Source organism: Oenanthe melanoleuca, chromosome 7, assembly GCF_029582105.1.
Source record: "Oenanthe melanoleuca isolate GR-GAL-2019-014 chromosome 7, OMel1.0, whole genome shotgun sequence".
In the NCBI taxonomy this organism is placed as follows: domain Eukaryota; kingdom Metazoa; phylum Chordata; class Aves; order Passeriformes; family Muscicapidae; genus Oenanthe; species Oenanthe melanoleuca.
The window spans coordinates 27,087,790-27,106,100 of NC_079341.1; the positions used below are offsets into that span (position 1 = coordinate 27,087,790).

At 39.5% G+C, this 18,311-nt stretch overlaps 1 protein-coding gene across 2 annotated transcripts in view; it reads right to left on the reverse strand.

The window, feature by feature from the left end:
- Positions 1–18,311, reverse strand: part of MYLK (myosin light chain kinase) — a 191,066-nt gene that overhangs the window by 15,553 nt on the left and 157,202 nt on the right. For both annotated transcript variants that reach the window (XM_056495971.1, XM_056495970.1), the window contains 5 exons: positions 13,368–13,670; positions 9,788–9,823; positions 9,595–9,688; positions 8,391–8,594; positions 4,559–4,776 (listed from right to left, as the gene is read on the reverse strand). In XM_056495971.1, coding sequence (XP_056351946.1) covers positions 4,559–4,776; positions 8,391–8,594; positions 9,595–9,688; positions 9,788–9,823; positions 13,368–13,670 — 855 coding nt within the window. The remainder of the gene's footprint in view (positions 1–4,558; positions 4,777–8,390; positions 8,595–9,594; positions 9,689–9,787; positions 9,824–13,367; positions 13,671–18,311) is intronic.

An 18,311-nucleotide genomic window follows, 5' to 3' on the forward strand; every position in this document is an offset into this window, starting at 1 on the left:
AGCAGTGAAACAAGAGAAGGAGCAGTGATGTGCACCAGTCAGATCACTACCTCACAAGTATAACTGGGTTTGGGAATGCTCTCAAAACCAGGCTGCCTACAAGCACACCTGTGGTAAAGGGGAAGCACAAATCACCAGCTACTCCAAACTTCTATTCAGCTGGCCTGTAGCACAGGTATTCTAGATTTGCTCTGCTTCAACACTCTTTTAAATGCTTTTAAAATGATCTACAGTGAACTACTGCTACCAGTATAAACTGAAAGAATGAGCTCTTGAGACGTGAACTGGCCTGGCATTCTTCTTGTGCTGACCCACCAGTATTGCCCTGCTGGAAAATACAGTGATGGAGGTACGAGAAAAGCAAGTAAGTGGTATGTCTACCCTCTTAGTATAGTGTGAAACATTAAGTTAGAAATTCTTAGGCAAATCTCAGCAGGCTCATTTTTGTCTGTGCTTGTTCTATATCTGATGGGAAGAAGAAAAGAATAAGCAAGGTCAGGAAGAAAGAAGACTAAGGAATATTTTAGGGACTGGGGGAAAAAAACTCCACATCCCAGTAGTAAAATTGCATTGTAAAAATAAAAAAAATGTCAGAATATAAATTGTGTCTAACTTGAAACAGGCATGGATTTATGTTGAGAAACTCACGTCCAGTCTGCACATCTGCCTGAACCATCAGTGTATGCCTTAACTGAGATTCATTGCATTAGATTTATCTTTTGTGCAAGAGCAGCAGCCAAATTAGGCACAGTAGAATATCTAGAGAGAAACCATCGCTCTCCCAAAGAGATTACCATCTAAACAAAACAGGTATGGATGGGAAGGCAAACAGATGTAACATATTCCAGGCCTGCTCCTCTTACGGTTACCCTGAGTGCAGGGATTTGCAGCTCTATAATCAAGAGAAAAAATTAAAAATCATCAAACAACAGCAAATCAAAGTTTTCAGGAGTCTACAAAAGAAGCAACCTGTCCACAACACTGAATCTGAATAGAATTTTTTTATTTATCAGAATTTAATTTACCAAGTTTTGTAAGATAAATACTGATCCCAGTACAGACTCCACTCCCAAACTTAGCTCCATTGAAAGCTCTTAAGGCATTTCATGAAATGTAATCAAACACCTGAGCTAGTGCTCTTTTGAGCACTCTTTTTAATCCCCAACTTACCAAATGAAATCTGAAATATATATATATATTGGGGCTAATAAGTTGCCTAGTGATTGAACACCATGCTTGTGGCAACTTTTTAGCACAACCACAACAATTCACTTGCAGTTGTGCCAGTTTCCCATTTTAAATGCTGAGGCACCCTTTGTTCAGGTATGGTTATAGTACATTAATTGCAGAAACCTCATTTTCACATGTTTTCCCTGCTCCCACCATTTTTAGAGACAGAAACAGAGAGAACATTCCTGGGATCAGTTTCAGGAAATTCCCCAGATCCTTCCATGCAAGTCCACCAACATCAAGACCCTCCTGCTCTCTGACTATCCTTCAAAAAGCACATTCAAAAAGTATTCCACAACATCCCTACAGTCACATAATCAGAGTTTTCTTACTCCAAAATGTATGATGCATTTTCTAACATGGCATCTAAGATAGCTTAGCCTGAAAGAAGGGCAACGTGCTCTCCACATTGGCAACAAGGAGAGAGAGATCACCTTCCTTTTTGAAGTGCCAATGGGAAGCCTAAGATCCCATTTTCCCATCTGCCTTCATTTTAAAGTCAAGAGTTACATTTTTTTTTCAAGCTGTCTTTACAAGAAATTACTGAAATTTATCACAATGAATCTATTTTCTAAAAGCTTCATCATGATCATCCAAGTCTCAGGCTCAGATTTTCACATCCAAGTTTGGAGGCTTTTTTGTGCACTGTGTAAACTGCCATAAGCAACAGTGTACACAAAAGGCTGGTTTATAAAATGTGCTGCCCACAGGTCAGAGGAATGTGGGGGTCTTTTGAAAACATGGCATTTGAGTGCAAGCATACAGTGTGAAAGAACTGACACAGCATTTTCTGTGTATAAAAGAAAAAAGAAAGGAAAAGAGTAAGACCCTTTCTATGCAGTTATATGTCAAGTCTTTACCCAGTTGTTTGCAAGCTTAGTACACAAGTAAGATCTGTGTTTGGATATCACTTAGTTCAGACAGAAAGCTGACAAGCTAGCTGGAAACTGTTGCTGACACTGTGTATAATCAACTGATTAAAAAATATATCTTTACAGTACTCAAAAACCATTCTTTTTTCTCCTCCAGAAGTTTATCTTAAACAATTTTCTACATGTGTTCCTCAGCACACCAAAAAAGGTCAGGAAAATATCCCGCTGCAGCTTTGGTATTTCCTGACAGTGCAAGAGAACTAATTAGCTGCAGAAGATGACTGCAGAAGGAGCTGATCCTAGTATCTTTAAAACTGATCAAAACACTGAATATTTAGAGGCACTAGCTTGCACTAGTTACAAAAAGTTAAATCTCAGAAGCTGAAGTGCAGAATCAGCCACTGCTCCCTTCAGCATTCCCTTGGCTGAGCAGTTTCTGCTCAGTCAGGGTCAGGTCTGTAGGATGAGGGCTCCAATCCCACATCTATCAATGCCAAAGTGAATTTGACAGCCAATTTCAAGGTCACAAAACTTGAAGGAACACAAAGAGGAGGAATGTGCCCTCAGTGCACCACATAAGACAACTGGCAAGAAGCAGGCATTAGTGAAGTGTTTTTAGCTATTTTCGTAAGAAAATGAAATAGTAAAAGTTGTTTCCTACTCTTGGAAACCATCTCAATTGAAATGTTACAGTTGTTTTTTGCAATTAAAACAGTGCTTATGCTTTCTGGGCGTGGAATGGAAAGGACCTTTCTCTTCCTAAGGAATGCCACCCACAGTGGAGTTATCCAGAATGGCAGGCTGATGAACAGCAAATACCTACAATGGAACCTGGCAAGAATTAGCAGCGTACTAAGCCAAATGAATGTACAGTGTTGTAAAACCAGAACCAGAATTAGTGCCCAGAAAAGTTGATGGATGTGAACAGGCTACTGAAAATAGGATCTTCTGTTTCCTAAATGTGGGCTTAACTGTGGTCTGAAGTTAAAAAGGTAGCTGAAGAAGTTTCTATAAAAAGGCCATTCTGTGTTTACTTTATATCTCTTGTTGATGGAATCCACTCTGTGCAGCAGTAAATGTACAGTTTTCAGACTGACAGCTGGAACATCGTGGGCTGAAATCTTTCTCACACCTCTCACACAAAAACACCAGCACTGGAACTTAGTTAATAGTTCATCTATTCCCTGAACAAAACTAAATCAGTTCATGTTCCCAGAACACTACCGGCTCTGTATTGGTGAAGGAGCAGAAATAGCAATTATCTCCTTTTATAATAAAAAAAATAAACATCTTATATCTGAGTTAGCAGGCTTCTTTTCCCTTATTCATTCAACAAACCATTCCTGCTTTGTTTTAGTAAAATTATAACATTGAGAATGCAGTAGTCTGTTACTTAAGTGTCAAAAGATAACAAAAAGTAGGTGGTAGTAATTCACCTGTACTCTCTCAAAAATCATTATTTATTTTTTAATAAGTCTTAAAAATTTTTAAATTATTGCTTTTTTAAAGATGGAAGGCAAAAGATTTCAAGTAAGTATCCACTTGTGGACTCTGTTACATAAAGAGTAGGAATTCATATAGGTTGTCCCAATCAATTAATGTCAGGAGAGCACAAATCTCAGCTCTCCCAGTGTAACAGGTTCATAAACTATTTTTGTTCCTTTCAGTTCCTGGAATGATTTTTATTTCTTTTATGAAAATGCAAGATGAAAAGATATCAGTGTGGGATGTTGGTGTTGTTTAATGCTGAAAACACAACTGAAAGGCTGCTTTTTAGAGCTGAACAGTATAAAGACAAGACACTTTGAAGGTCTTTGGCTTTCAAGTTGCAGAACATATTGGAAGTTTAGACCAAAATGAATGATAGAAAGCAGCTAAAAAGCAGCTTAGGAAGAGGAAGGGCTTGTCAAATTGAATTTCTCCCTATTGCATTATTTTTAAGTAGTGCTATCACACAGCTTTTTATAGAATTCCTCTGATGTTTAACGTGTATGACAATATCCTGCTGTTTAAGATGAGAAATGATAAAAATGATGGGAAAATGTAAAATTACTGTAATTATCTGAAAGGCTTTCTAGAGCATCGACTTACTTTCTGCTGTTAACAAAGTTTAAGGGAATTGTAGTATTCATGAAGTATTTAGTTGGAGAATTAGTGCTTTATGGTACCAAATGTAAATATTTGTTGATATTAGTATGACTGTGCATTTTAGGTGGAATCTACAGGGATACCCTGCTGCAGAAACAGACAGGTAGATTCTGTGCACCTCACTGCAAACTCCTCTTGAAGATTAGGTGCCCTACTCTCATTCTTGAATGTCTTCTTTTTCCCTTCTCTATTTTTTTTTTCTAAAATCAGAAATATTTATAGGAAGCATCTATACAATAGGCAGCATGAATTACTGTTTGTCCTGCCCTTTGCCCCTGTGATACTGAAATAGGCAGAGAATTCATTACCTAATCTTCTTGCGAGTCCAAAGTCAATGAGTTTGATACTTGTACCAGTCTTGTTGACACACATAATATTTTCTGGCTTCAAATCCAAGTGGACAATACCCTGCTTATGAATGTATTGAACTCCTTCTGAAATCTGCTTCATGTATTTAATGCACTCTCTCTCAGTCAGTTCAAAGTCTTCATCAATGATTCGTTCAAAGAGTTCTCCTCCAGAAACCCTATGAAAGACAGAATAAAAAGAGACTGCTGTAACATGTTCATTTGTGGAATAATCAGGCTTTCTTTTAACAGCAATACAGAGAGTTCAAGCTCAGGATACAATCTATGTTTTATAATGGCATTTTCCATAGACACAAGAGTCTTCCCACAAGTGTGGGAAGAATCCCTTCTTTAGTGTGGTATAAATCAATAGATGTTTTCTGTTCTGAATCTCTGTCCAGGTGAACACTGATGTTGTAATTCCAGGCAGGAGGGATTTACATCCTGCCTGTAGGACTGTGTCACCTGCAGCTGACAGTGAAGTTGTGCTCTGTGATTGCCACCCTGCAGACATGTGCTTGTAACACTGCTCCTGACTCCAAGCACACACTTCCCACTTCTTCCTTCCCTCTATGATCCATCAGTGCACAAGTGCAGATAACATAATTTAGAAATAAAATATGGAATAAATACATGGAATGAGTCCCATGGAAAGAGGACAAAACTGCAAGCAGATGAGGAAAAATTCAGAAAGAAAAAAGATGGAGAGTGACAAAGGCTGAGGGAGGAAGAATTCCAATGATACGGGTAACTGGAATGCAAACTCAAAGGGTAAATTACTGACCCAAGTGAGCTCAGAGGGAATTTCCTCCTCAGCTATGACAGGAGAAGGATATAACCCACAACACTTTCTGCGTTGGTATTTTTAGCTGAGCCCTCATCACACTCCTTGTAGGTCAATTCCATTTTAATGCTAATTTAGGATGTGAAATAATTGTGTCTTTCCAGGGTAGCATCTCCTGGATTCAACTGTTCATGCAACTGAAATGGGACATTTTTAACCTAGATTTAATAAAGCATAATTTAAGTTGTGGCTTATTGGGTTTGGTGGGTTTATTAGTGGCTCTTTTTTTTTTGTTTTTTTTTTTTTTTTTTTTGTTTTTTTGGTTTTTTTTTTTTTTTTTGTTTTAATTTGTGTTTTGTTTATTTGGGATTTTTTTTGTTGATTTTGTTTTTTTAAATTTTGAGTAATCTCTCAACTGCTTTATCTGCTTTCATCCGAAGATGAGAATTTCTTTTTTCTTATGCTGCAGATGAATGACCCATGAAGAAAGGAGCATATAGTGAAGAGCAGCTTTGCTTTTAGAAATTAAACACACCATGGTCTTTATGTGGTTTAATATTTTGCAGCGTTCATGGTGATTGCCAAATGCAATTGCATGTTTCAGTTACAGAAGGAAAACATGTAACTGAAAATCAGCCTTGCCATGATTGCAGGTTGCCAGATACATGATTATATCCCTCACATACCAAACTGAATTTGAAACATCTGAAGTTCTGGATGCATTTCTTGCTTTGGCTATAAAATTTCAGGAAATATGTAATTAGAAATGCTACTGCGGTTTCCTATAAATATGAAAATAGTAAGAAGAGCATATGCTTGACAAACTGAGAGGTTATGTTGGATTAGAGCACATTTGTAACACAAAGTAATAGTATTGCCAGACCTGTTGAATAAACATTCAGGGGATCTGGTGTGTTGTTGCTTTGCTAAGACATTAACCAGTATGGGTGTTTATGAAAACATCTGCAGGCAAAATGTTTATACCTGGAGTGCAACTCCAAATGATAATCATCCTCACACTGAAATGCACCAGTTGTTTCTGACTGTCTGATAGTGATGACTTGTTTGTACTATAAAAGTGCCACCCTTTTCAGATCCCCAAAGGGAAAACTTTCAGAAAGTCTCCTTCAGATCTATGTAAAAATAAGGTGACTATCTGTAATATATAAAACTTTGAGGCACTTAGCTCCCAGTGCTGAATTAAAGTGACAACATCCTACTATTTTCAGATTTACTTTTTCCACTGAGATTCTTAAGGTAGAACCAATATGTTCCTATATTTGAAAAGGAAATGCCTGAGATTTGCCTCTGACTTCCAGTAAATGTTAGATGGAAAGGTTCCCAGGCAAGAGCACATCATTACAGTGTTTAATTTAAAACTAATAATAAAGAACCTGATTTTATTTTGAATATGAAACCATATAAAATAGTGTAATGAGAAATATTGAAAAACAGAGAGTATGAAGTTTAAAAGGTTCCAGGAAAGGTATGGGAATAAAATTAAAATGAACAACTTAGAATAAATATCAGGAAGGAAAATCAAAGGGTGCTTCTCATCAATTTGAGTAGAAGGAGAGCTCCTAACTGCCAGTCACTTCTAAAAATCAGATTTAAAGAAGCTGATAGCAAGTGAGCTTGATTTATTTGAAATCCAAGCACTTAGACTCTGATGGGAAAGAAACAAACAGCTTGGATTGTAAGAACTTTTAAAGATATTTCCCACAGTTTCTTTGATACACACAAAAAAAAATTATATTAATAGCTACGGCAGAAATGATCCCTCGAGGCTCTTTATCAATACAGGTGCAGTTGTTGGGCTGGGATTGTGTCAGGTGGGTGATGTGACAGCAGAGAGGCTACCAAATCACTGCCACGAGGTGCCACAGGAGCAGCTCCCTGCCCAGACCTGCTCTGCTGCTGCTCGACACAATGGAAATGTCAGGGGGGCTCAAAAACCAGAAAAAGTGGCCACCCCAAACTAAAACCACATTCTAGTGAGGCTAGGCAACAAAAATACTTTAAATTTGATTGCAGATTTCTACATTTTTAAAGAGTAAAAGCCCTTTGCTGTCTGGGGGAAGGAATGGAGTGTAAAACCATATGCTGCTCCAGACTCTTTATACATCTCCCTGTTTTCCATTAGGTTTGCCAGCTCTCAGTTCCAAGCTAAGTAGGGTTGCCTTCTCTTACCATCATCAGTTTGCTCAACTGCTCAATTTAAAAATGAAAACATCTTCCTGCACATAAGTTCCAGGTTTGTAAAATCCAATCTCTGAAATATGCCAGTGCAGTAGTAGTTTGCACATAATCTAAGCAAGTGCCAAGCAAGCAAAATAGAGTCTCTTTTACCTTCAACAATTTATATCTTACTTAGGATTTCCAGCCAGCAAAAAAATGGCTTCTCATTGCATCAGAGAGCTCATGAAGATGATGTGGCAGCAGAACTCTAACTAAAGTAAGTTTTTGGGAAAAACATCAGCACAGATCAGGGTTTAATTTTATTCCACCTGGTACTGCCACAAGTATGGGATTCACACTACACAGGTGCATTGTGGATGATGTAAACATTGGTCATATTGGACATTATTGTTTGTGAAGACTGTTCAACTCATGTTTAGAACTGCCTAAAGTAAAAATGTTCTCCTCCTTAAACACATTTTAGTTTCTAAATGAAAGCCCAAAATGCTGCTGACTTTTTTCTCACCTCTCCCAAGTGGGCAATAAGAGTAAAGATGCAAAAGCCCGCCACATGTACTTTAAGAAACAAGCAAACTAGACAATAACAACTGTAGCACATTTTGACTGATTTTTAAAAGATTAACACAGATTCACTTACACAGTTTAAACAAGTTGGATAAATAATTGGAAAAACTTGCAAGATCTGAAAATCATCCAGGCCCTGCAAATCCCAAAGCGTTTGACAACCCCGTGTCTGAAAGTTGCTACTTTTGTACACACAATTATTTTCAACATTATTAACTTTTTCAGTGTGCTCTACTTTATACTTACATTTCCAAAACCATAACGATGTTGGCTTTTTCTTCAAAGGCATCTACACATTGGACAAGTTTTGGGTGATGTAGGCAGTTCATGATGCTGATTTCATCCCTTATGTTTTCTTTTTCCTTAGCAGAATATGCTTTGAAAAATTTTCCTGCCCAAACTTTTCCATTCTTCTTTTCAACAAGCCTGAAGACTTGTCCAAATTTTCCCCTGAAAATATATAACTATTTCCATGAAGTGTTTTTGCAATATATGGCCCACCACAAATAGCAACAATTTACTAAATATTCCCGCACAAAAATCTACTAAATATTCCAGCACTGCCACTCCATTCTGAAATAAAAGTGTCTTAGTATTAAGTACTATTCTATACTGATCTGCAAAATTTTTTTTAATGAATACCACATTTAGAGATACTCTAACATTCCAATTAACAAGTCTTATATAGGAGGGTTCAAAAATTGGGACTCCTATCAGGATTTACTTCAGGTCTTTCTGCACACAGTTTTCTATAGGTTGTACACCTCTGAAGGGGCAGCAGATGGGACATCTCTGGTGCAGGACCTAGGTAAAATCAGAATCTGAATGCCCAAGGCTTCAGTACTGTTGTTTCCCTTTGCTGTAATGACAATTCTGTGTTACACTTCTCAGGATTTGTTCATGGCAGCACAGGGGATCCTCTGGCCTTCAGCACCGATAACCGAAAGATGATCATGGCCTGCAGTTCACAGCACCACGAGTTGGGGCCCTGAGAAACACAGCCAGGCTAATCACTGGCCTTCTCTCAGCAATAGTATTAATGCTCTTGAGATTATGGCTGCTGTCAACAGAGATTCCAGCCCGTGGGCAGGATAATCTTATTACCACTAATGGATAGAATGGAAATGCAAGTTCACAATGTGTAACTTTTTTTCAGATAGCTTTTAGGACACTGAAAAACGAATTAATCCTCTAGCTTTGTTCATTTGTGGGCTCCATTTTCCTTGCCAGAAATACATGTAGTGCTTATTTAAAATTATCAGCTAATAGGAGCAAAGGATCTTTATAGAATGGAGGCCAATGTATGTTAAAATCTACTTTTACCGCAACAAAGGAGCCCAACTGGGATGCTGAAAGTGCAAGACAGTCAAAGAATAAATGCACATGATCTTTATTACTGGCTGCTAGCCTTGAAAACTGTGTGTCTTCAAAAGCTCAGCCCAGTACTTACGATCCCAGTCTCTCTTCGATGTTATAGACGTCTGACACTTTCTGTTCCGTGTTGATCGTAACCGTCCGATATTCAACCTCTGTTTCTTTCCCCTCTACAAAAAAGCATTAAGGACCATGATTAAAAACCTCTAGAAAATGTGAAGGAAGGTCACAGATTTGCATTTGTCCTGTTTAAAACATGCACTTCTTACCATCGTCAGATAGCTCCGCTTCATCCTCTTTAGGTTCTGTGAGGAAAATAAAAAGGCATGAATAACTTTTTATATAAGATATTCAAATTGCTCACATTGACATGGACAACTGATAGACCCTATGGCAAAACAGCAAAAAGCAGTCAGGGAGTTTGTGCATTAACTTAATAATTAAAATCTTCACCACTTCTTCATCACTATTGACTATCCAGTCACAATCTAGTCACCATTTCTGAATAAATCAAGTTCCTGTGGTTTGCAGTACATGTCAATTATACCTCCCTATTGGAAACATCAGCATACTGCATCAATTCAAAGTCATATATGAATTACATTTAGAATACCTCAGGGAAATAGAAATTAAATTAAAAATATTAAAATCAATAACACTTCTTGTTCAATGACAATTTTTTCTTGGCTTTCATGTGCCCTTTTTGAATTGTGAAACCACAGGTTAGGCAAGTCTGTACATGAAAAGTTTCCCTGCAAAGTGTCCAGACAAAGTTTTCATACTCAAGATACTGAGAAAAATTGAACAGCATGCATTCCCCTAAGCATGGCTGAATTTTGTAATCATTGAGGTCAGTTCTGCAGGCAGACTCAAAGACAGGTGAACCAGTGACCTAAGTCAGAGTAAAAGCTGACCTGAGTGTTCTGATTTTCATTGCTAATTTTCATGGACATGAGCTGCCTGTAGCACTGCTTTTTTCCTGTGGGTATGGAGGGAAAGGGGCTATGGCTGGAATGTTGTTATACATCATTTAGTCTGCTTGGGCTTGCTCCTAAGACCTGCAGCTGTGACCAGTGATTTGAGAAACTGCAAAGCCTGTTTTTTACATAGATACCTGTTAATTCTCCTGTAGCTGCTGAAGCTGCACTTTGCCATCACACAGTGCAAGCCTAACCAAGGGATTTATCCTCCCTGTGTCAACAGATCTGTGTTATAAAACATTAATGCAGTACTCTGGTTGCTGTTAGGTGCTTTAGAGCACAGAGTTAGACGCAGAGGATGAGAAGAAAACAGAAATGAAGGGTGCAGGGGGAGCAGATAGCTGGTCTGAGGCATCAACCTTTCACATCTACATAAAATGCTGCATCTGTGTGCTGGTAGCAAAGCCAATCAAGTGGACAAAGTCTGTTGCTAAAGCCTTCCTCTCTTTTTTTTTTTTTCTGGGGTTGCAACCCTTGCATATTCCTGCACAGATGAGCTGGTTTGCAGAGATCTGCCAGAAGAGCAGGGAGGGAAGGGAGCCTTCCCCACCCGGGGTAGCTGTCCTCAGACCTTCCTCAGCTACAAAGTACTCCTGCACAGAGCACTTTATATTTTCCTCCCCTTTTAAGGGCTGTGTAAGGGAGCTGCTCCCAGCCAGGCTGCCAGTAGGTAATGTTTGCCAAATACTGCTTAGGCAAGAAGTCAGTGCCCAGTTCTGCAGCGACACTGCACTGAAGCCACTGAATAGAGACACTTTGGTCCACAGTGGAAGCCTAAGTTATATAAGTGGTACATATCTGAGCTTGGTGAGTGCTGAGTAGCTGTGCTAAAACCTTTCTCAGAAGTGAGTCAACAGTACCAAATTTTCCTCAAAAATGGCAATGCACGCTTTAATCTGTTGTGACTTACAACCTTATTTTAGTACTTTTAAATGCACAGTGAAAATTTAGCCATTAGTCTTTCTTCACTAAGATCATACTGACACTGCTAATATGTACTGGCCACCTCAGTATGAAAATCAGTAATCAGACTTCCTGGCAGCCTAGAAAATCCTGAGTTACTCAGCTAAGTGTTTACAAAATGGCAGCTTAAAGTCGTGACTTTGACAGGTGCTGAACACATGCATTTTCCACTGCTTTTAATTAAAGCACCAGTTATATTCACACACTTGAAAAATCACACTTTACAGGATTTGCTCTTTTTCCACACTATCTGCAATACCAAGAATTGAAATCAATGAGCCCTGGAATTGAAAGCACAAAGACAACCTCCCCACTCCTGCAAACAGAACATATTTTCTTTTTGCTCAAAACAATTTTTCTGTTTCTTTTTTAAAATGTGTATCACAGTGAGTCATACACTTTCTAGCCTTTTATACTAAATCTGTGTAAGAAAATGCTCAGACTTAAATTGAAAAATAGCTTGTTCGCTTTGGTCCACTATAGGTAATGGTTGCTCCAGGGAAAACATAGAGAATAGTCAGGTCTCTAACCCTAGAAGGTGTTTGTCCTGCAACTAAAGAAAGAGGGTATTCAAACACAGGGAATTTTACTATGAGGAGCCAATACCATCTAGCTTCCTTTCAACTTTATTGCTACTCCTAATGTTATTTTTCCCGTGTTGAAGAGAAGGTGCATCTTGATTTAGATTGGTTTTAAACCTTGCAAATAGAGGGAAGTAATTCCTCAGCATGCATCCCCATCTAACACCTGAAGAAAAATATGATTTACTTGTTATTGAGAGGATTACACAGTTGTGTGATGCTGCATCACCTAGCTATCATTTTGTCTTCCTTTAGCAATAAAAGATAACTTCAAAAGGGTTATGTGGAACACTTCAAGCTCCAAAGCCCTGCACATGTTAATGAAGAGGGAGAGACACAACACAGTTCACTCCTCAAAGACAGGAAAAATGGTAAAATTTGTTATTCCTGGTCTGGGCTTTTTGGTAAGGTGACTATCAAAGTCATCCTTGCACACTAGGTAGATGGAGATGTGCACAAAAATATGTGGATGCTTTCTGGTTTTGAAAAATAATGTTGACATTTGTGTGTTTCAAGTTTTAGTACCAGTTCCTGAATAATTTCTACAACGATCCAACTCTCCCTGTTAGCCCTTTGAGAAGACCTTAAACAAAAATCAAGAGTAAAAGATACTAAAAATATTTTTAAAAGTACATGCAATTGTAAGTGAGATCCCTAAAAATATTTTTGGCATCCATAATGCTGCAAAACCATAATGCTAAATAGGATAGCCTTGAATTCACAGGCTGAGTGTACTAGGGGACACAGGACTGAGGTACACTATCATGCTGAATTGAAAGCATAGGAACTACAGCTAGCTGCAAGGTGCCAGTTCATTTTCTGCTGCATATTTTGTGCTTGGCTAGCAGCAAGCACATTCATTATTTCCAAGAGCAAATTTGGGATAGTGTTTATGGTTTGTTTTTCCACAGTGCGTCCAGTATAAACTATAATTAATCCATTGGTGTATTTCAGGTAAGCCACCAACCATAATTTTCCAACTGGGCATAGACTGAATGTATAACATCTGTGAAGGGTTTCATTTCCCATTACCTGTGCACTGAACTGCAGAATTCAGTCAGCCAGCACTCACCCAGCAAGCCAGAATGAGAATTAGTGCTTGCTTGATTTGGGATCCCTGAAGCCAAGTTCCCACGCTGCAGGCATGCAAAACTGATGTGCTCAGACCCCCAAATGTAGTGTGTGAAGAACTTGAGCACAGTTACAGCACAATCATTCACAGCAGAGACACGTGGGTAGGGGATGTGCAGCTCTCTGGCCTCACTAAAGAGCTCTAAAGGAAGAGTTTAACTGAACTGAGATGTTTTTTCCTTGTAGGAACTAACCTTCTTGTTTCTCTCCAACTTTTACCAGCTCGGACTCTTGGCTGGGCTCGCTGATGCCGTAGACGTTGGCAGCTCGCACGCGGAATTTGTACTCGCGGTCCGCCTGCAGGTCCTGCACGTTGAAGGAGGTGCTGCGGCAGGTGGTGAGGTCTGTCCATTTGTTATCCACCGAGTTCCAGATCTCCACGGTGTAGGACTGCACGGCGCTGCCCCCGTCGTAGGAGGAGCCGTACCACGAGAGGGTGAGCGACGAGCTCCGGATGTCGGACGCGCACGGAGTGCCCGCGGGAGGGTCTGGTTTGTCTGCAAAACATACAGCACATGTGTGAGGGCCAGGCAGAGCTTCCATCGGGGTATTCCTGACCCTAGCTAACAGCCCTTCTCTTTGCATTCCATTGCTCTGCTGCACAGCTCTTTTGTAGCAACGGTGGAGACTAAAACCAGTCCCAGCTATGCCTGCAACCTCCCACAACAGTGCAATCCACTCCTTGTGACCTTCCTCAGAGGAACACCCCTGTAACTGCCCCATCGCTCCCTTCTGCTCCCTTCACCTGCTCCTGCACTTCAGGGCCACTGCTCACCTTCACTGACTCAGAAAGTGCCACTCATCTGGGTAGCAGAAGTACTAGAACCAGTTTGTTGGCATGGAATCAAGGCCTTGAAGGGTGACAAGTTTATCTGCCAACACTTTAGTGAACAAATTCATCTATGTGCAGGTTTTGGAAGTGCACTTTGCGGTAAGAAGGAGTTCAGCTGAGAATATATAATTTAAATAGTGAGATTTTTAAAATCTCATATGCATTTTGGAAATTTTTGAGGAAGTCGGAGATAGAAACTTCTGTATTTCCTCAGCTGAAGACTGCTACCAAAGCCATTATTAGATGAGCAGATCCAATATCACCAGAACCTGGTTTGCAGATGTGCAGCCAACTATGCAAACACCTGAGAAAACACAAAAGCCTTGCAGTTGTACAACTTTTTCAATATTTAGTCTAATGATTAATTATTGAAATTAATGTTATTCTAAGACAGAAAAATGATGACTTTTAAAATAAATTGCTAGAAAATAACTGAGGAAGTTAAGCACTTCAAAAGATTTTTAAGGGAACAAATAGCTTCTCTGGAAATAATCCTCTCAGAAGTAATCTAGCAAAACCTACAAAATAATGATGATGTTGATGTGTATGAACTAGTGGCCAAAGGTTGAAAGAGAAATCAAAGGATGGGATAAATGAGAGAAGACGAAAAGAAAAAAAGAGAGAAAGTATGAGATGCTAGAAACAGTGGTTCCACTGAAGATGGACTGATAAAATCCTGTCCCATTTTGCTTGTTCAAGCTGCTAATGAACATTATCACTTTCCCTGTAGGAAAGACAGAGCTGACAAAGCAGCCAAAAAATACTGTCACTTTCTCAGCAATAAAAACATCTAAATGCTGGGGGAAGCTGTTGTAGACTTTGATAAAAGCCTCACTGTGACAGACTACATCCCTCTATACTCAAATTATCATTCCTAGGAAAATTACCGAGCTGACAGAAATAGCCACAATTTGTCAGAAACATGCCTTTGGTTCTTAGATAGAGGAACCTCTCCTCTGACTGCTGTGGTTTAAGTCATAGAGAAGGAAATTAAGACAGTCAAATCTGATCAAGATAGTTAAGTATCAGTTCACTGTTTGGAAGAGTGCAAGTTTTAATTGCCCAATGATTTCCCTGAAAAAAAATTTTAATCTGTTGTGATGAAAAATACATTTCCCTTCACAACTTAAACATATCAGAAGATATATAAATAGAAATTTTCAAGTATGAGGGAAAAGACTGAGAGGGAGGAAGGGAGGTGGACACCGAGTTTGCCACTGTATTCAGTATGAGAACCCCCAGGTGGAAGAAAAAGTGACTGCCAGAATCAAGATTATCTTTATTCATTTTGGCAACACTTAAAACACCATTCCACTAGGAGTCATCATTATACAGCACATCTCTTGTTAAACACATGTCAGAGACCAGATGTCCTTAACCTCTGGAACAGCTTACTGTCCTGCTTAGCAGTCACATTTTACTCACCTCATTTTCTGGCAGAATGGAAGGGGCTATTAACAAGTTGGAATTTATAGAATAGATATATAATGAACTTCATCACAGAGGAGTTACATGATTTGTCCAAGATTAGAAAGCAAGATTGTAGCAAAGATGAGATCTGAATCTTGATCTCCTGGTGCCCAAATAGCAGCACCTCTCTTCCCTGTACTGATCCTGTCTCAGCCTCCCTGGAGCTGCAGGAAGTGAGAATTCAGTGCCCACACCATTTGCAGTATCAGCGCATTTGTACCATACCCATAGCAGCCATCAGAGAGCTGCTGGCATGGCACACATGGATTGTAAGATTTTAGTCAGACAGTGGCAATAGCATCTTCTTTTCACTACAACTTGTTATCCAGGCACATCTTGCTGGGAATGATTTTCTGTCCTTCTCAAAATCTTTACAGAAGTGGAATATTCAGGCCTGTGTCTTGTTTTCCTCCTATGTAACCATCACTGCATCATCTCAAAAGGCAGACAGAACTTGACTAAGTAACAGGCGATTTATCCTAAATCCAAACAGAACAGAGCAGCTGCAGATAGCAGGAGGAAAATACTTTGAAGAAAAAGCCAAGCCAGTAGTCCATCACCTTACAGTGGCATCTGTTGAGGTTTGTCAAAGCAGTGCAGATTCTCTGACATCTGCTATGCGCACAGCCAAACCTGGATGTATGTGTTGCTTTTAAAAAAAAGTGTTCAGGGCTGTGCACTGAGTTTATATGAAGAAAGTGTGCCTATGTTTCAGTATTTGCAGAGCACAGTAGCCTGCTTCCTGTGCAGGACATGAAAATACACTCTTTTTGCTGACTTTCAACATACTTCTGTTTCCAAATGAAACTTTGGGCATGATTTATCAGTTCCTAGGCCTCAGTTTCCTCAGTGAGCTCTCTTTCCATGACTCACCTAGACAACTGGAGTCCCTCTGGCCAGCATGGTTTACAGAAGCAAGGCTTAGGTATGTGAGCACCGCAGAGAAAACATTCATGGCCAAGGGGACAGCAGTGGCAAAGGAAATGCTACATGGCTTTAGACTAGTATCTGTTAGCCTTGGTAACATTTCTGTATTCCTAAGGCATTTTTCTCAGTCGGCAGAGATGAAAACCTGCAACCTTGGCTGGACTCTACTGAGCTGGAAAGATGCACGTTTCTGTTTGAAGTCTATCGTGTGCTGCTGCTTGCAGAGCTGTTCAGTGTATAAATACTGTAGTAGCTGCTATGGGAGACCATAAACAGGAATGAGAGCCTAATCTTTGCTCTTTTTAAATATGACAGATGTATATGTACCATTTTACCATGCTTAAAAGTGACTTGCTATCAGACTGGATGGTATTCTACAGCTCTGCGCATTCAGAGAATCTGCAGATGGTCTCTCCATGTGTCTGTTTTGTTTCTCAGTAGTTTACTCTATAGGGATTTTAAAGGTTACCCTGTATTCATCTGTCTGTATTGAAAGCTAGAATATTTTGCCAAACTACATTCCCTTCTGGAATATGAACTCTCTATCAGCACAATTAACTGCTTCCAATAAAAACATCCCATGAGTTGAGGAGGAGTGTGGAAGACAAGCACAGTTCTCTATTTTGTCCTTCTATTTTAGTGTTTACCATTAATGTCCCTGAGCTGCCTGTCTCCAATATTCTGCTGCATGTCATGTGCAGCTTTTGACAGCCACAATCATATTTCATACTTAGGCTTTTATTATGATGGCTTTACATTGGCTTTAATGGACCACAATTTTGTTCTTCCTTTTCTGGAACAACCCATAGCTACAATCCAATATGTGAGCTAGAAGGAAGGGAGAGCATCCAAAAGTGCACATTGCACATTTCTATAGGAGAAGGAACTAATTTAAAATACTGAGGTCTAACTTCAGTTTCACTGTTATATGCAACAAAAGAAAGCCACCATAAGGTATCTTAACTATATGAAACTAGGGGTACTCCAGCCTTGGCTAGCTTACAGCACTTACATTATCCCTAAATCAAGACTTAAGATTTAGATGATCATGGTCAGACTGGCTGTATCCACACAGTCCTGTTGAACCTGGTCAGAATCCCACAAACTCCAATGCCTTTGCATGTAAACCTCTCTAGGAATATGAGTAGGGCTGCCCCAAGCTGGCTTCCAAGAACTTGTGGCAGGCAAGGAGCAGGATAAGCAGCTACCTTGGCCTCAGACCTGACTCAGGCACTGTTTGCACAGCAGAACAGAGACTGCATTAAGTTGCTGACACCAGCAGCACAGAGGAAGCAGCAGGAGCAGCTCCTGTGTGCTGTGGGCCATAAACCAAGCAGAGAGGAGTAAGAGGAGACTAGAGTGATGTGAAGAAGGGCTCTACTGCTTTGTAGCCCTTTGTGCTCCAGCAAACCAGGCATAGATTAAAACCCCCTGCTTCTCAACAAAGGGAGGCATAAATTACCACTACCCCAAAGGCAAGGAGGTCAGATTCCAGTTTATTCTTTGTGGTGTGTATTCCTTGATAATGATAATGTGATGAGCTGGCCCCACATGAAGTGTTTAAGCCCCTTTTAAGACCATACCAGCATTGAAACACACATTTGTTATTTACTCTCACTGAATTCAGCTGCACTCCTTCCTCAGATAAATTCTCAGAAACATTTTGGTAAACAGGTTTTGATGACACAGCCTGAAGTAAACTTTAATTAATTTGTATTTGTGCACTCTGAGAAGCATAAAACATAAGCATGCTCAGTCTTTAAATCATTGCTGTTTATCAGACAAATTTGACTTGATGCCATTGCCTTTTTTTTCAGTGGTGTATTGGTTAGAGCATGTTGCTAATAACACCACGGTTGTGGGTTCAATCCCTGTAAAGGCCATTCACTTAAGGGCTGGACTCAATGAT